Source organism: Frankliniella occidentalis, unplaced genomic scaffold (assembly GCF_000697945.3).
Source record: "Frankliniella occidentalis isolate FOCC.00 unplaced genomic scaffold, Focc_3.1 Scaffold34, whole genome shotgun sequence".
Classification (NCBI taxonomy): domain Eukaryota; kingdom Metazoa; phylum Arthropoda; class Insecta; order Thysanoptera; family Thripidae; genus Frankliniella; species Frankliniella occidentalis.
The window spans coordinates 1,802,833-1,819,560 of NW_026267164.1; the positions used below are offsets into that span (position 1 = coordinate 1,802,833).

The 16,728-nt window shown below is 53.5% G+C and overlaps 2 protein-coding genes across 3 annotated transcripts in view; both read left to right on the forward strand.

The window, feature by feature from the left end:
* The first annotated feature begins 461 nt into the window (after positions 1-461).
* On the forward strand, positions 462-6,338 carry LOC113217761 (NPC intracellular cholesterol transporter 1 homolog 1b-like). Its single transcript, XM_052266018.1, has 17 exons — positions 462-555; positions 704-885; positions 992-1,143; positions 1,231-1,355; positions 2,140-2,456; positions 2,608-2,813; positions 2,889-3,408; positions 3,486-3,794; positions 4,178-4,203; positions 4,291-4,537; positions 4,612-4,775; positions 4,871-4,986; positions 5,065-5,210; positions 5,287-5,492; positions 5,582-5,813; positions 5,890-6,003; positions 6,095-6,338. Exons 1-17 carry the CDS (start codon positions 462-464, stop codon positions 6,278-6,280), a joined length of 3,342 nt encoding a protein of 1,113 aa, XP_052121978.1. The 3' UTR covers positions 6,281-6,338.
* A 1,003-nt stretch (positions 6,339-7,341) lies between these two features.
* LOC127749140 (uncharacterized) overlaps positions 7,342-16,728 on the forward strand; it is a 48,811-nt gene continuing 39,424 nt past the window's right edge. Inside the window, exon 1 of one of the 2 annotated variants that reach the window (XM_052266027.1) lies at positions 7,342-7,584. In XM_052266027.1, coding sequence (XP_052121987.1) covers positions 7,361-7,584 — 224 coding nt within the window. In that variant the 5' untranslated portion in view covers positions 7,342-7,360. Of the gene's footprint in view, positions 7,585-8,861; positions 9,234-16,728 lie in introns of those variants that run through there. The other variant, XR_008010983.1, reaches the window with a different exon arrangement.

Genomic DNA, 16,728 nt, shown 5'->3' on the forward strand with positions numbered 1-16,728 from the left:
CGGGACACGGTACCACCGGCACAGAGCGCCCGCGGCCCGACCTTCGCTCGTCCTTTTGGCCTGCGCACCGCGTCCCAGCGGGCCGGGGCCGCGGAGTCGAGGGAGTGGAATTGGCCAACGTAGAATGGGGAGCAGCAGACTGAGACCGCCGTTGCGGCAGCCGGTTATTCACTTGTTGTACCGCGCCGTGGCTCAGCGGGCTCAGCGGCGAGCTCGGCTCATCGCGGGACTGCCATACCGCGCAACAATAAAACCAGCAGTCGAGGCGATCAGGCCGCCAGCGCCGGTCCTTTCTTTCCTTCTCCACCTCCACCCAGTCACCAGCCGCCGAGTCCGCCGCGATGCGGGCGCCCCGCGGGACACCTTCTCCGAGGCTCGTCGTCGTCGTCGTCCTGGCCGCGGTCGTGGCGCCGGGCCGCGGGGCCTGCGTGTGGTACGGCCAGTGCGGCGGTGAACCGGGCATGCCCAGGAACTGCGCCTACGACGGCCCTCCCCGGGCGCTGCCCGCGGGCGAGGCCCACTACCTCCTGCGCCGCTGGTGCAGCCATCTCGGGGGTGCGTCGCGTCCTGCCGGTCTGGACTCATTTGGTTGACACTAGTTGATTGATTTTAGTTCGGTGAATTAGATGGATTTCACCGAAATTTCGTTTCGACCGTTCACATGTCTGTGTGTCTCCCCCATGCTGGGTACGCGTTTGTTCAGGTGACGAGCACACCGTCGAGACCTGCTGCGATCTGGACCAGCTCCGCGCACTCGACACCAAGATCCGGATGGCGTCGACGTTCCTGGACAAGTGTCCCGCCTGCATGCGCAACTTCGTCGGGCACTTTTGCGACTTTAACTGCGGCACGAATCAGAGCGCTTTCATTAAGATACAGGAGCTGGTGTCGGAGGCCTCAGGTACACAAGCTTATGGGTAGCGTCACCATGGGTGTTATTGCTTTAACGCGACTTTGACGACATCCCGCCCCTTTCCTCTCTTCAGGGCAGAAATCGGTCAAGACGATCGATCTCCACGTGACCCACAAGTCACTCGTCGCCATCTACGAGTCGTGCGCCTCGGTGTTTGTCCCCGCCACCGGCCAGCTCGCCATGGACATCATCTGCGGCAGCTGGGGGGCCTCAATGTGCTCGGCGTTCAGGTCTCGTTCAACCTCTGGCCTCGTAGCTAGGTAGTCACATGCCCGGCCAACGGCCAAAGTCAACAAAAAGTTATTCTCCTGGATCAGGTGGTTCTCCTTCATGGGTGACACCAGCAACGGCTACGTGCCCTTCCAAGTCAACTACAAGCTGTCCGACGACGGCGTCGTTGACGGGGTCATCCCCTTGGACTCGCCCACCACGCCCTGCCAAGGCGAGGCAGACGTGAGTAGAAGGGGGGGGGGGGGGGTCGCGAGGAGGGCCGTGGTCCTGGCCGAGCCGGAAGGACCTCGACGTGCTGCTGCTGGCCAGGGGTCGCTGGCGTGCACGTGCGTCGACTGCCCGGCTGCCTGCGCGGCGGACTGGTGGTGCGTCGCTTCCGGGGCACCTCTCTTCCTTGTCGGGAGCATGGACGGCGGGGTGCTCGTGCTGCTCGTCGCATTCCTCGTCCTCTCTTCGACCTTCCTCGCCTACCACTGCTACCTGCTCCACGGCCCAGGTATGTTGTCATTTGTTTGTAAGTAAGCTTTCTGCTGCTTCTCACACACGCGGTGTCGCTTTCAGGAGGCCCTGCCACGCCCCGCCCCGAGGGCGAAGATCAGCGAGGCCCCCAGCGGAGCCCCCAGCCCAGCCCTCAGCGCGGCCGCAAACGAGGTCCGGAGGCGGAGGCTGCTCGGCCCGGCCCGGCGGGCCAGGATGGTGCGGACTGGAATACACTTGCGCTGACTTGTTCAAAACTTGGCCGTCGGTGATACTCACCTAGCGCCGCGCCCACAGATCGTGGTGTGGAGGCTCGCTCCGAGTCCTCGCAGCGCGTGTCCCTGGAGGACGGCGGCGCCACGGCCACGGCCTTCGAGCGCGCCGGCGCCACCCTGGACCACGGCCTGGAGAGCTTCTTCTCCGCCTGGGGCACGCGTGAGTGCGAGTGCGTCGGTCTGGCCCTCGGCACCGCCGATCCGGCCCGGAGCTCTGCTCACCGCCCGTTGTGCGCCCCGCAGTGTGCGCGGCGTCGCCCTGGTCCTTCCTGCTGCTGGCCATGGTGCTCACGGCCGCGCTCGGCTCCGGGCTGCGCCGCGTCAACATCGTGACCGACCCCATCGAGCTGTGGGCCGACCCGGCCAGCCGCTCGCGCCAGGAGCGCGACTACTTCGAGGAACACTTTGAGCCGTTTTACCGCTCGGAGCAAGTGATCGTGCGGGCCGTCGGGCTAGACAGAGTCGTGCACAATACCTCGAACGGTTTGTTGGAGTTCGGCCCCGCATTCAATCGTGAGTTTCTCGCCTCGGCTCTGGATCTGCAGGATCGGATTAAAAAAGTAATTGAGTTGGAATACTGCGCTCCGCGGTGAATGGCTTATGCGGTTGAAGTGCCTCGCAAAATGAAGTGAAAAGGTGGGGAATGGCGCAGTGGGGGTGTGAGCACTCGCGCGCTCGCCTCTTGTGGTGTCACTAACAGCGTGTCCTCAGATCGGCCAGGTGGAGGGTGAGGGCCTGGAGAAGATCTGCTACGCGCCCTTCGTCACCGCCCGAGGAGGGCCCGCCGTTCTCGACAACTGCCTGGTCCTCAGCGTCTGGGGCTACTTCCAGGACAGCGCCAAAGCGTTTAACGCCACCATCGAGGACCCGAACAACTTTACGCAAAATTACCTCGACACTCTCCAAAAGTGCTTCCAGTGGGTGCTGCGGAGTTGATGCCGAGGTAGAGGGGAGGTGGGAGCCGTGTGCTGGCAGGTATGGCGTGTCCACAGGAACCCGTACAACCCAGAGTGCTTCGCCGTGTATGGCGGCCCCGTGGACCCCGCAATCGCGCTGGGTGGCTTCCTGGGGCCCGGCGACACCCTGACGGGCCCCGAGCAGTACCGCGAGGCCACCGCCGTCATCCTGACGCTGCTCGTGCACAACCACGTGGACCGGCGCGCGCTGCAGCCCGCCCTGGAGTGGGAGGCCAAGTTCGTCTCGTTCATGGTCGCGTGGTCGCGCGACGAGCGGCCCGCCTACATGGACGTGGCGTTCAGCACGGACCGCTCGGTGGAGGACGAGCTGGACCGCGTCTCCCGGTCGGACGCGTCCACCATCCTCATCAGCTACTGCGCCATGTTCGTGTACGTGGCGCTGTCGCTCGGGAGGGTCACCTCCTTGCGTCGGCTGCCCGTCGACAGCAAGGTCACCCTGGGCCTCGGCGGGGTGCTCACTGTGGCCTCGGCCGTCGTCTGCTCCGTGGGCTTCTACGCTTACGTTGGCGTCGCCGCCACGCTCATCGTCGTCGAGGTGAGCGCGCAGTCCTGCATGCATGGGGGCCGTCCGTGCCCATGGAGCGTCACGCTATGTGCTACCCTTTCTTCCAGGTGGTGCCGTTCCTCGTGCTGGCCGTCGGCGTGGACAACATCTTCATCCTGGTGATGACCCACGAGCGCACAGCCCGTCTGCCGCGCGAGTCCATCAGCGACCACATCGGGCGCGTGATGGGCCAGGTCGGCCCCTCTATGCTGCTCACCACCCTGTCCGAGATCTGCTGCTTCCTGCTGGGCGCGCTCTCCACCATGCCCGCCATCCGCGCCTTCGCCCTGTACGCAGGCGGCGCCCTCGTCATGGACTTCCTCTTCCAGATGACGTGCTTCGTCAGCCTGCTCTCCATCGACACGGCCCGGCGGAACGTAAGCTCATCCTTCATGGGGCCAACCAGAAAAACGTCGTCCGTCGTTTCCCGCAAAGAAACTGCCATATTCGGCCTGTGCGGCGCGTTTAGCGCCTGGTAGGTAGGCATCAGCTTGCCGAAAGTGCGGACGTGTACTGCCGGATGGCCTACCCCGAGTCTCGCAGGCGCCGTGCCGTGTGATTGGCCTGAAATGAACCTAAAGGAAAACTGTGGTTCAGGGCGATCCATTACTTTGCGGAAGGGTTTGCGTTTGCCGTCTCTAAGCATGGTCCCTCATGAAACCTGGACAGACAACTCACCCGCACGAGAGCGAGCCGTACTGTACCACCGGGAAGTCCCGCGGGGTTTTTCATCACCTCGGCCTCGTTTCCCTCCCCGCAGGCCTCTCGCCTGGACGTCTGTTGCTGCTGGCACCTCGGCGCCGGGCCGGCCGGTGCTCCCCAGCAGGACTTCTTCACCTGGCTCTCCCAGGCGTTGGTCCCGGGCCAGGCCGAGGGGAGACCGTCGCGGAGCGACGAGGACGGCGCCGATGACGACGATCCCGGCCGCCACGGCGCCCTGTTCGCGTTCTTCAGCCGGCGCTACGCCCCGGGCTTGCTCCTGGAGGACGTGCGCGCCTTCGTCGTCGTGGCGTTCCTCCTGTGGCTGTGCTGCAGCCTGGCCGTGCTGCGGCACGTGCCCGTGGGCCTGGACCAGGAGCAGGCCATGCCCGAGGACTCGTACCTGCTCAAGTACTTCAGGGTGAGCAGCACCTCCGCCCACGCACAGTGCAGGACAGCCCTGCTCACCCGCTACTACTCTTCTCCCTGCAACAGTTCCTCAAGGAGTACCTCTGCATCGGCCCACCTGTGTACTTTGTCGTCAAGGAGGGCCTTAACTACTCGAGCCCCGCCGCCCAGAACACGCTATGCGCCGGCCCCGGCTGCAGCAAGGACTCGCTGGCCGCCCAGACGTTCGGCGCAGCCAAAACCCCAGACTGGTACCTGATCTTGACCGCATCATGAATGCCTGCGCTTTAACACCAGACTTCTAAGAGTGTGCGAGCCTCCTCGCTCCTGTTTACGTGTGTTTCAGTTCGCGCATCGCCAGGCCGAGCACCTCGTGGGTGGATGATTATCTGAATTGGCTGGGACACTCTGGCTGCTGCTACGAGAACAAAACCACGGGGCAGTTCTGCCCTCATTCAAAAGGTGGTACTGATGATCGCCCACACTGCTTGCACGCTGACGAGGCTGAGCTCGCTGCTGACCTCTAGTTTTAACGCACAGGTTCAAAGTGTAAGGAGTGTCGGGTTCCGTTCGACCCCTCGACGAGCCGGCCGAGCGCCGCCGACTTCAACAAGTACGTCCCGTACTTCCTAGAGGACAACCCAGACGCGTCCTGCGCGGTTGCAGGGCACGCGGCCCACTCCAAGGTCACTGATGTTTACTTCTGGATTCAGCCTAACCAAACAAAACGTCTGTCTGTCTGAGCCTGACTCTCTCGTACAGGCCGTCATGTACTCCGTAACGGCAGACGGCAGTGTCGTGGTCGGCGCCTCCAACTTTATGGCGTTCCACACTATCCTCAAGCACCCCTCCGACTACTACACGGCGCTGCGCGAGGCACGACACCTGGCTGATAGGATCCAGGACGCCGTCAACGACCACCTCCGCAGAGAGAACGTCTCTGACACCGTGGATGTATTTGCCTACAGGTGGACAGTTATCTAGTAAAACGTTTGTTTTCTTTGTTTTAAATGGACATTGCGTGAAAGATTTGCCGGCAATCTTGCTCCCCCCGCAGCACGTTCTACGTGTTCTACGAACAGTACCTCACCATGTGGGCTGACACGGCGACTGGGCTGAGCATCTCGCTGGCGGCCATCTTCGTCGTGTGCTTTGTGCTCATGGGCCTCGACTCGTGGTCGGCCCTGTACATTGTCGTCACCATCACCATGATCCTCATCGACCTGATGGCCTTCATGTATTGGGCCGACATCTCCCTGAACGCCGTCTCTCTCGTCAACCTGGTCATGGTGAGCACATCTCGGTGGGCGCTCTCCATTCGAAAGGGAAGCTCCGCGGTGCTAACGCCGTTGCTTTGCTCGATAGTGCATCGGGATCTCCATCGAGTTCTGCGGCCACCTCGTGCACTCATTCGCGCTGTCCAACAAGCAGTCCCGCTTGGAGCGCGCCGCCGACGCTCTGGCGCAGATGGGCAGCTGTGTGAGCACGATATGAACTCCGAATCCACCGCGACGCCCAGGAACTCACCGCCAAGTCATTTCCGTTGCTAAACATGGCCCGACTCCGGCAGGTCTTCTCCGGGATCACGCTCACCAAATTCGTCGGCATCTCCGTGCTCGCCTTCGCCAGCTCACCCATATTCAGCGTCTTCTACTTCCGCATGTACATGGGCATCGTGGTGATCGGCGCGGCGCACGGGCTCATCTTCCTGCCCGTCATGCTGAGCTACATCGGTACGGGTGACGTAGCGCGATGAGCGCGGTGAGCTGGCCCAGTTGCAACCCTGTTCCCCCTTATACTTCTCCTGGCCCAAGGTGCGCCGGTCAACAAGCGTAAGATGGCTGTCCACGAGCGCCTCGCCCGGCTCCAAGCGCAGAGCTACCGCAGCCTGGCACGCACCGGCTCCCTGGACAGCGTGAGTGCCGTGATCGGGGGCTGTCCGCGAGCTGTCCGCGAGCTGTCCGCGAGCTGTCCGCGAGCTGTCCGCGAGCTGTCCGAACGACAAGCTTTGAGTCGCATTATTTCATTTCAGGTGTTCGATGGGTGTTCGCCTTTCCGAAGGTTCCAGCGCACCATGGCGTCCGTTGGGACAGCGGCCAATAACCACCGGCGTTAGGACAATTGTATTGGTGGGGGAGGGGGGAAGGGTTGGTAGGAAAGTTTAAAACTAGGGGTGCAGTCCACGCACATCCCACCACCTCGCACGCACATGTAGAAATAATTGTCACATAAAATAACCTCACCATTTTACCAAATAAGATGAAATAAAATGATTAAAGTAAAGGCGAGATTCGTTTCGGTCTGACACCAGCAGTGCTGCGGTCCTTTAATCACTACTCCATGTTGGCCGCTACTCCCACGAGGTCACTACCCCCACCTTACCGTTACTCCCACCTTGCTGCTACCCCCAACATGCTTCTACCCCCAACATGCCGCTACCCCCCAACAAGCCGCTACCCCTTGCCTGCCGCTACTCCAGGCGCTCGAGGCGATGCTCCATTCATTTTCTTCCTTGCGGTGGAGAGAGATCTTTCTCCTCCGTGGACCCGGGCTTGGTGCGACCTGGACACACACGCCCCTCCATTTTCGGGCCGTGGCCACCCAAGGAGAACGCCCAAGTCAAAATTACTTGAAAGTAGGTAACATCAATGTGGTGCCATTTCCACTTTACCAGAAATTCAGGCATCAGAGGGAATGCCAAACTGTTCCGAGTTTCACAATCGCCGCACACCTGCGCGCTAGAGCGCGCCACCGGCGCCACCGGCCTCGACCTGCCGCAACAAAACAAAAGCAGTTCGACCGCGACCGGCTCCAAAATCGAATAATGTAACAGTTTATGATCAAGTTTATACTTCATGTTTCGTGTCGAACACTTCAATGTCAATGGGTGCTTCTACTGGTTTTTGATCGCCTAAAGCTTGTGTTTCATTCTCTGTGGAAAACTGATATGTTTTTCGATAGCCAGTGTTTTAAGCTGTTCCTGCAAATATCAGCTGTGTTGGGGTTAGGAGCCCAGTGCCATGGATTACTGCTCCCTACAACCGGTAATATATTGCTCAAGTAAGTTTTTACCTATTGTCTAACGCAGGTGGAACATAGATATGCAAATAGTATTTCACTGCACACGGGCAATTCTAGGAAAAATTGTAAACAAAGGTTCGTACGTCAGACGATTGTTAGTAACCAACGGTTTTTTACAAAAAATGACTTGACGCGTCTCAATATGGCGATTCTGGACATGTTTTGCAAACAACGTAGCGTGTCTCAGTCACACCATAATCTCGTGACGTAATAAATTTTTTTTTGTTATTTTCCTAGAATTGCCGTTGCCCACACATTGTTTAAATGGTGCGTGGAAATTTGTATGCATAATTCAGGCTTTGGTGAAGTTGTTAGTGTTAAAGGTAGCACTTGTGAAGAATCATAACAAACTAAGTGTAATTTTAATATAAACAACAGATACTTATGCAAAGTGTAAGATGTGAGTTGACTTCTAGTTTTCAAACAGACCAAATAGTTACCCGCTCAACTTTAACTCTCAATAGGAATAGGTACTCAATCATAAACCAAATTCATTCATTTTGATTGAATTCTAATCCACTCACCCGCAGGTGGGCAAATTTATTTGCACCTCTCTAAGGGAGTGAAATTCCAACAGTCGGATTCCCAGTGCTTCTGCTCTTTATCCTTTAGTGGCTTTTGCGTTGGTGAACTCTCTGCTAATCCAAGTGTAGAACAAGTCGACGGTCACAACTGCTAAACTCAAGAGTTCTACGCTTCAAACTGCAATTTTCTAAGCATGAATGAAAATTTTATTTCCGAGGGTGCCATCTTCTTTGTCTTTAAATTCTCCTTCAAACGAGCCTACATGTGATAGGGTAAGAAAGGTATGCTTACTTTCCATACATTTCCATAAATTTATTTCTTATTCCATACCTGTCTTAATGTAAATTGCAACATCATGTAGGCTCGTTTTAAAGAGAATTTAAAGACAAAGAAGCACCCTCGGAAATAAAATTTTCGTTCATGCTTAGAAAATTGCAGTTTGATAAGTGTAGGTTTCGAACTCTTAAGTTTCGCAGTTGTACCCGTCAACTTGTTCTACACTGGATTAGCAGAGGTCAAGTATCTGTGCAATGATAGGGTATAATCAATTATGTTAATAAATTGCAACAATATTGTTGATAGCTGGCGGGTGCGGGTGCAACGCACGGGCGAGCGTGTGAACGCGTGCCGTCGCTTAGTCAAGACTCCCCCCTCCCCCTCCAGCCACGCCTCGCCACCCCCTCTGGCCGGCGCAGCGGGGCGAGAGCCGGCCCAGCGGCCCAGCCAGAGTGCGGCCAGCCCCGCACCGAGGCGGTGTGGTGAGGCTCGCGGCAGCCGAACGGCAGCGATCTCGCGGGGGCCTGACGGAGCGGCGCGCGTCTCGACGTTCGCCCTGAACACGCTCTCGCTCCGCGACGGGACGATAGGTGCCGGTGCGCCGGTCCGACGGAGGAGCGGACTGTTTCGACTGCCTCGTTGGGACCGCGTGTTTCTCCCGTGTGTGCGTGTGTTGGCCATTCTTCATTTTTGGCTCGCGCTTCGGCGCGTGTGTACCTGCGCGAAAATGGGGGGTCGGCGCCCGTTCGTCAGCAAAGTGGACATGATCGTAAAATCAAGCTGACATCCCGCGGTGATCGCGCGCGTTGCGAGGCATCTCGATATCGGTAGGTGTCACAGGTGATACCGTGCGGCCTCTCATTGAAAGTTGTTTGGGTTTCTTAAACGTTGTCAATTATTTTCCGGATTATCAAACTTGTAACTGGCCTCCTAGACGAGATTGTGGTATTTTATCTAATAGGGGGTCGTAGGGGGCACACTGGAGTGAGGTATGCTTTTGTTATTCTCCCCAACAACGGCGTCGCTACCTACCTCGTTCGTTGGTTTTGACAATCAAAAATACTACTGGTTTCTGGAACTGAAGCCAGGTATCCGGAAACCAACCAACGGTTTAGTTAAAGAAATTACCTTGGAAGTACTTACCTTCTCATCGCAAAAATCAAGACAAATAACAATAACATGGGCATGGTACGGCTTTACGTCAATCCACACCCAGACGGCACCTCAGATACCGCGCCACACGGCGGTGCCACGCAGAAGTCAGCGGACGGCATTGTCTTTGACTTTGTGAGATCGATGGTGAAACGATAAGCAGAGTTGAAAGTGGATGACATTTCCAACTTTATCGTAAAACGAGCTTTCAAACGAACCACTACGCGATAGGGTTCTAATTGTCCACTATCACAGCTTGGTGGACTGTGTCTAAACCTGTCCTCGAGTTAGCGTTGTACAGGCTGTTCCATTCAAGCCGGGATTTTTGAGGCAGTAATTTGAGTTTATACTGCTCTGATGAGCAGCTGGGCTGTGCAATGAGAATTTTTTTTGGCGCTAGGCACTAAACTTTTAGTGCCCAAGCCGAAAGTTTTTGGACGCACTATAGTGTTTAGCTAGCTCCTGGGGCAAAAGGCGTCTAGTGCCGCCGCCTTTGGTGCTAGGCGCTAAATAGATCAGGCATTGGCGCAAAGAATGTGCATGCTCAGGCATCAAATAAATATTTTTCTGGAACGTAAACTGGATACGATGACAAGGACAATAGTGTTTGCTGCTACGTTATTGGATTTTGCTAGAACTGGAGAATGTAGTGCCATCGAAGAGTTCGTTGCTCATGTGTGGAATTGCCAACAACAAAACAGCAAAACAAAAGTAACGGCTTTCGGTCGAAAACTTGGTTCCCGAGATTTTGATTAATGCTGCTCTTTTACAGTAATGCCTGTAAAAATACAGTATGTGCTGCTAACAAAATTAATCACACTTTCGTTGTAAATTTACAGGAATTTTTTTAACAGTGCACGTTGAGAGCGGCGCAGATAGGCAATCCTATGTTATTGGGACCCACGGTGTGGGTCACGCCGCACTCAACACGTTAACTGTATTTTGGGTAGAGTTCTTACATTAAGTTTAAAGTGGAGATCCTCCCTCCCGAGATCGTGCATAGTTGAGCGAAGATAACAGTGTTGCTCCGTTCCCGTGCGACGCGACTACAGCAAGTCCGTCAAGCTAGCGCACAGTAAACATTATACCGTACACTGAAAACCTTTGAAGCTGGCCCTCCAATGAAACTTGGAACCCATCACCCATCATTTCAGATTTTGCAGTTATTGATGCAGCCCAAGTTTGCTAAATGTAAATTGGAAGTTTAGTAATGCAATAAACACATTTTCACAAATTTTGCGGGCACTAGGGTGCTTCTATGAGGAACCCATCAGTACCCATCATATATGAGTAGACCCGTATATGGTCACTCAAACATGTTCATAATCTTTGAAAATGTATTTAATGCATTACTAAACTTCCAAATTACATTAAGGAAAACTCAGGCAGCATCAAAACCAGCAAAATCTGAAATGATGGGTGATGGGTTCCAAGTTTCATTGGAGGGCCACCTTGAGTGAGGTGTCGTGCTCGAAATGAGTGAGACAATTTTGCCTCGCTTAATCAGAGCGATGACTGTAAGGCTCACCGTATTGGAGTCATATGCACCGAATTCTCACTCTGGAGGAGTATGATTTCCCTGACCTCGCCCAATTGCGGTGAGGAACCTCACTCTCCATGGGTGAGGACCGCAAATTATGACTCAAATTTGAGTGAGGGTCAGACATCTCGCTCTCAGGAGAGTAAGATTTTTTGTGTCTCTGATCTCACTCTCCTGAGAGTAAGACTCTGGCATTTTCAGTGTACACTTAGAAAAATCCTTATGCATTTCGTTTGTGGATTTATACGATTTTTATCGCTCGAGCACTCACGTGCCCGCGCCATTCAGCTCGAATGTCGACAGGGGCGAAAAAGATTTGCAATGTGTCAAGTGAGCCGACATAAGCAGCACCGCAATGCAGCATGGTGCGAGGCGTTGCGACCCACCGCCCCACAACAGCGCGCTGCAGCGGTCGCGAGGCACTTTGGGCGCCATCATTAAAGAGCTTGATATGACGTTGATGGATACGGCGCGCTGTGCTGAGCGTTGGGCCCCACCTAATGAAGCAAACACGCTCATATTTATGTATTATTACTTTTACCCGAACAAGGCGCCCTTATCGATTAGTATTGTGCGCCGAACTTTTGAGGTAGATTTTTTTTTGCTGTTGGAAAAATGTCTAACAGGATGTATTTGCACTAGATAGGTCTTTTCTGATTGTAGGTTTTCTGTTACTGACACTTTTGACTGCATACCTGTGTATTGAAGGCGTAAACGCCTCGAGCTAGATGTGTAGTTTTGCGAACACAACTATGAGCAGCCAGTCGGGCCAATTATTTGCTAAAGCAGTCGAGTATTGAATCTGCGAGAAAATATCATAGGAACATAAACTCTTACCGATGCAGCCTAACGATGGTGATAAAGATTTTTTTTAACGATGCAAAGACGCACATACTTTTTCTGTGGACCTGACCTGAGGTAGTCGTGCTGGTTCTTCCCACAGTTTGCCCTTGCCCAGCGCATTGCGTGGTTTGCGCCCCCTGCCCCCGGGGGTTCACGACAGGAGCCGCTCGGGTGTATGAGGAATCAATAAGATGTATATAATGTGGCCGCCGGCTCCCCACGCTACGCCAACAAACCGAGAAACGGGTAAAACGAGGCAGGGGAAAACATCGACCACTACCGAAGCAACACTGGAAATTCAAGTGCACTGTTAAAAGCTTACAGTGAATTTCACTGTAAGCTACGGTGAACCCCTGCAGCACCGTAGCTTACGGTGATATTCACCGTAGCCTCGGGTGAAATTCACCGTAGCTTACAGTGGTATTCACCGTAGCCTAGAGCTAGAGCGAATGTCACCGTAGCCTACGGTGCTGCAGGGGTTCACCGTAGCTTACAGTGAAATTCACTGTAAGCTTTTAACAGTGTGTCGTACAGTATCACAGTTACCTGGTTGTAGGTTCTTTCTTTCGTTTTGGCGTTGATACACTGGAAAAACAAAGGTGTGATGTCCTACCTTTCCAGGGGCGTTAAACTCGTTTTAGGGGTGTTAAAGAGTATATTTTCAGTTTCTTCAAAATATTTTCTATATGAGCAAACCAATCACATTTTCAGATTCATTATCGCATTCCTCGCAAAATTCTGCGTCAAACGAGCCTACATGTGATAGGGTTCAGATAAGCAGTCGGCAAATGAAAAGCAAGTCAAAAAGTACAAAAAATGAAATCAATCTATGCCATTTTTGAGCAGAACCCCATCATATGTAGGCTCGTTTGACGCGAAATTTTGCGTAGATTACGAAAATAGGTTTTAGAATCCAATGTTGTTCCATGGGAAAGAAATATTTCGAAAAAACAGGAATTGTAATGCCTTTGGAGCTTTAACGCCTTTTAAAGGTAGGATGTCCTACCTTTGTTTTACCAGTGTATTCTCACTGGAGAACTTATCGTCTCTGGCATAGCGGTGAATGGCCTCGGCCCGGCCCAGCTTTGCTTGCGCCTGTGCGCGTTGCTGGGGCTGAGACGACAGGCAGCCCGATGTGGCGCGCTGTTGGGCGGCCCGGTCTGTTTGCCTGTCTCTCCCTTCGGCTGCTAAAGCTCTTGCTTTGCTCTTCCTGAGCAGCGCCGGCCGGATATCGGATTAGTTGTGACGTCACGCTGTTCGGCTGCTCCTCTTCGGCTGTGATGCAGACATGGGTTGGGCGAATGGTGTTTCTACTCTCGCGCCGCAGCGGCTCGTGTCCGCTCCCCCTCCGCCGTCCCCCCGTGTTGCCGTGCACACCCTACTGCTTTTCTTGTTAAACGCCTCCGTTCCGTTCACCCCGTCCACCCTCCTCCCCTCCCCCGGCCACACCCGGCCCACCACTCTCACTTCTTGCGCCGGCCTGCCAGGAATATAATTGGGTGCTCAGCTAACAGGGTCAGGCTGGTGGGGGCGGGGAGGGACGGGACTCACCCGGGACGGGACCCGACCTGGCCGTCCAACAGTGCGACCTTGGCCATCTGCACCCCGGGACCCAGTGCACCCGGATTCGGGTCAGGCCGCAATCCAGGACATCGCGACCTGCGTCCCGACCTGGACCGGGGACTCATACAGGCCGTCCAACAGAGAGAGCTGGGCCACATCTGGGTATGGGTACCGTCCAGGCACCTCAACGCGGACCTCATGCTACTTTCATACTCACGTGCAACCGTCGCGAAGTGAGCACTTACACGTGCCCAATGCCTGACCTACCGGTGACGCTGATCCTGTTCTTTAAGTCACTAACTCTGTTTTTCAGGTAGGCCCGGCACGGTCCACTGAGTTGAACATGAGGAAATATTGTTGCGATATGTGGGAGCGAGCATAGCGCCTGCGAGGGCCAGGGTAGGCCAGCCCGCAGTACACGCATGCATTGCAGAGACGACGTTGCCTACCTACCAGGCGCCATGAGAGCTTGCCTTCCGACATAGATAGTGTAGGAGATTGTCTAAAAAGCCATTAATTGTTATTTTTATCCTACCGCGACCACTTTCTCACTGCCGTCTCAGGATGAGGTGTGCAATTTTTCTCCGTCGTACGCCAGACATAACTTTCTGCCAACTTTTCCGCGAGTGTACGCGCCGCCGCCGCCGTTTTCGTCTAACTTTTCCTTCCCGACGTCTTCAATAAATGAGTTTTGCTAATCCCTTGAAATCTACCTGCTTTTCATCGCAAAGGGGAACAACAACTCTAAGTCAACGCAAAGGGAATGCGGGCCAGGGGAGGGGAGGGGGGGGGGGCGCTAACCGTCGCTCCCCCCGGACGGACCTGCAAAGGAATGTTTGGCCGAAAGCTTTTCGGCAGCGAGGTAGGGTGTTCTCTGTAGTGACTATAGATCAGCCCTCTGCATCTGATTGGATACAGAGACTTCAGCGCCCTTGGTGGAACATTCAAATTAGGAGAGAGAGGGGAAAGAAGTCCGCCTACTTTGGTCTTTGAGAACCCACAATCTGCCTAATAGATCTCTTGAATGAGAAAAAGGGCGGGATGAGATCATTATCATACAGCGGTATAGCCCTACCAGGGTGGTTTGTCTCCGTTTATCTGCGTTAGCATAGAATACCATTAAAAAGAAACTAAAATCACAAACGTGTGACACAGCGCCTTTTAAGCGTTTGTGTGGTTTAGTGCCACCTACAACTACAAGACGCTGATACTCCAAAAGTGCTTAGTTTAGTTCCTTCACGGCAGTACTCTAAAATTGCAGCAATAGCAGTGCTCATTGCACATTGTGTGTGCACGGGTGCGCGTACTGCGTACTGTATTTAACGTATGCAGAAGCATCCGGGTAAGGATCTGAAGACGAACTGTTGTCAGAACTCTAGTTAAACTGTAGTTAATCTGTAGTTGAGCAGTTTCCCTCCATTTTGTGGCCCTGCGTCTGAAATAATTGCTGTTAAACTAAATGAATCTGCAATGACACTAAAGTTTAATTACAGTTTTTGGCTATAGTATCAAGTACAGATTCTTAGATACGGGCACCGCGTGTGTCATGGGTCTCACAGTCACAGTTGCATTTACTGCTAAAATTAAGCATGCTTGAACTGCCGTCGTGAAAATGAAATTTAGTTAAACGTTTCACTATTGCCAAGACGATTGACCCCCGCCCCCCACAGCCCTCTTCCCTCTTCTACGGCAAGTCCGTGTTTATGTATCAAACTTTCAGACCTACCTATTTATATGCTTTTACCGCTTTTACTAACCCCGTAACACTGTACGAAACTTTTTTAAATTTTACCCATGACTTCTTGGGGTTCATTTTGCTGTTAACAGTAACTGACGTTTTTAAGATATAGAGCACGTATGCTGTAAAAGCTTAACAAAGACATCTTTGACAGTCTCATTGCAAGCATCTTTGGAGTTTTAAGTCCCAGCAACAGATCGTTGACTTATTGTGGTAACTGAATGTGTTAACGTTTCCCCTTTTGTTTCATGACGAGGATTGTCTGTATATAGCGTGATACGTCTTCATGGGGAATGGATCCGACCAGCCAGCCACATAATTGTTTAATTGCCGAGTCCTTGAATGGTCGGTATAGAAGTGCCATCTATGTGGTTTGTTGAAGGTGGGATGGTGAGAGAGGGACTGGGGCTGTGCTGCTCCTATCGACCTTTCGTTCCACTCGGTTCCACTCCACCACCCTGCGCCCCTGCTTCCTCCTTTTCGATGCTAATCCGGATAGGACTTGACTGATTGCCCGTGTCACCACAACACCGAATACCTTCCCACTTGACACACCTGAGCCAAGTTAGTAAGACTGACTCTGTTGTTTTACACGCTGTAAAAACTAGAGATATAAGTGAAATGTGCACATTGTCATAACGGATTCTAAATTTATTTCTGTCTTTAATTTGAGCAGATCTTTTCAAAGCTCGGAAAACGCGACTCAAATAATTTAAAGTCCTACACTTGCGGAGCTTGATAATTAGCCATTATTTAATTAAACACGCTTCAACCTAAACGATCCGTCGATGGGATTTGTTAGACGACTGCCTTCAAAACTAGGTCGGTTTTCAAAGTATTGGTGTGGTGTACTTTGGATCCATGCATTTTCAGAATTAGCTCAGTGGGCTTTTTAGATCTTGAAACATCTTACTCGAATAGCTCGAAGAAATTTGCTATCCTAGTTCAATACTTTCTTATTTTTTCCGTGTACTGCGTGACGAGGGGACTCGGTCTTCAAAAGATGGGCCTTTTCGCCGCCCTCGTCCCCTGTCCCTCCCTGATGCAATACAAAAAGCTGCTGCCCACCAGGCCCCGCGCGTGGGCTGCTTTCCTTTTTATGTGTGTCTCATGTGCGCCCCTGTGCCCCCCCCCCCCTCCTGCACTCCGCACCCCGAGAACCAAACATCTCCCAGGACTTTCACGACACTGCTGCTCTTATCCTCTGAAGCCTTTATGTTAAAAAAATGTATACCGTGCATTTTATGGGAAACTTATCTGGCTTCCGTGCTCTTAGCCACAAAGAAGTAAAACGTGTGCAGTCTGTGCTGGATTCTTGAGTTACTTAGCCAGCCACCCGACCACTCTGGAAACCCAAGTGTGTACTTGAACACACAATATTCTGCATACCTAACATGTATGCAGAAAATTCTGTGTACTTGGCAAGTACACAGAATATTGTGTGTACTTGGTCAAGTACACAGAATATTGTGTGTACTTGGTCAAG

Coding starts and splice junctions, on each gene's coding strand:
- LOC113217761 (XM_052266018.1), top strand. CDS start 462: ATGCCCAGGAACTGCGCCTACGACGGCCCTCCCCGGGCGCTGCCCGCG. Junction 1,144..1,230: donor TCAATGTGCTCGGCGTTCAG/GTCTCGTTCAAC, acceptor CTCCTGGATCAG/GTGGTTCTCCTTCATGGGTG. Junction 5,493..5,581: donor GTGGATGTATTTGCCTACAG/GTGGACAGTTAT, acceptor CTCCCCCCGCAG/CACGTTCTACGTGTTCTACG.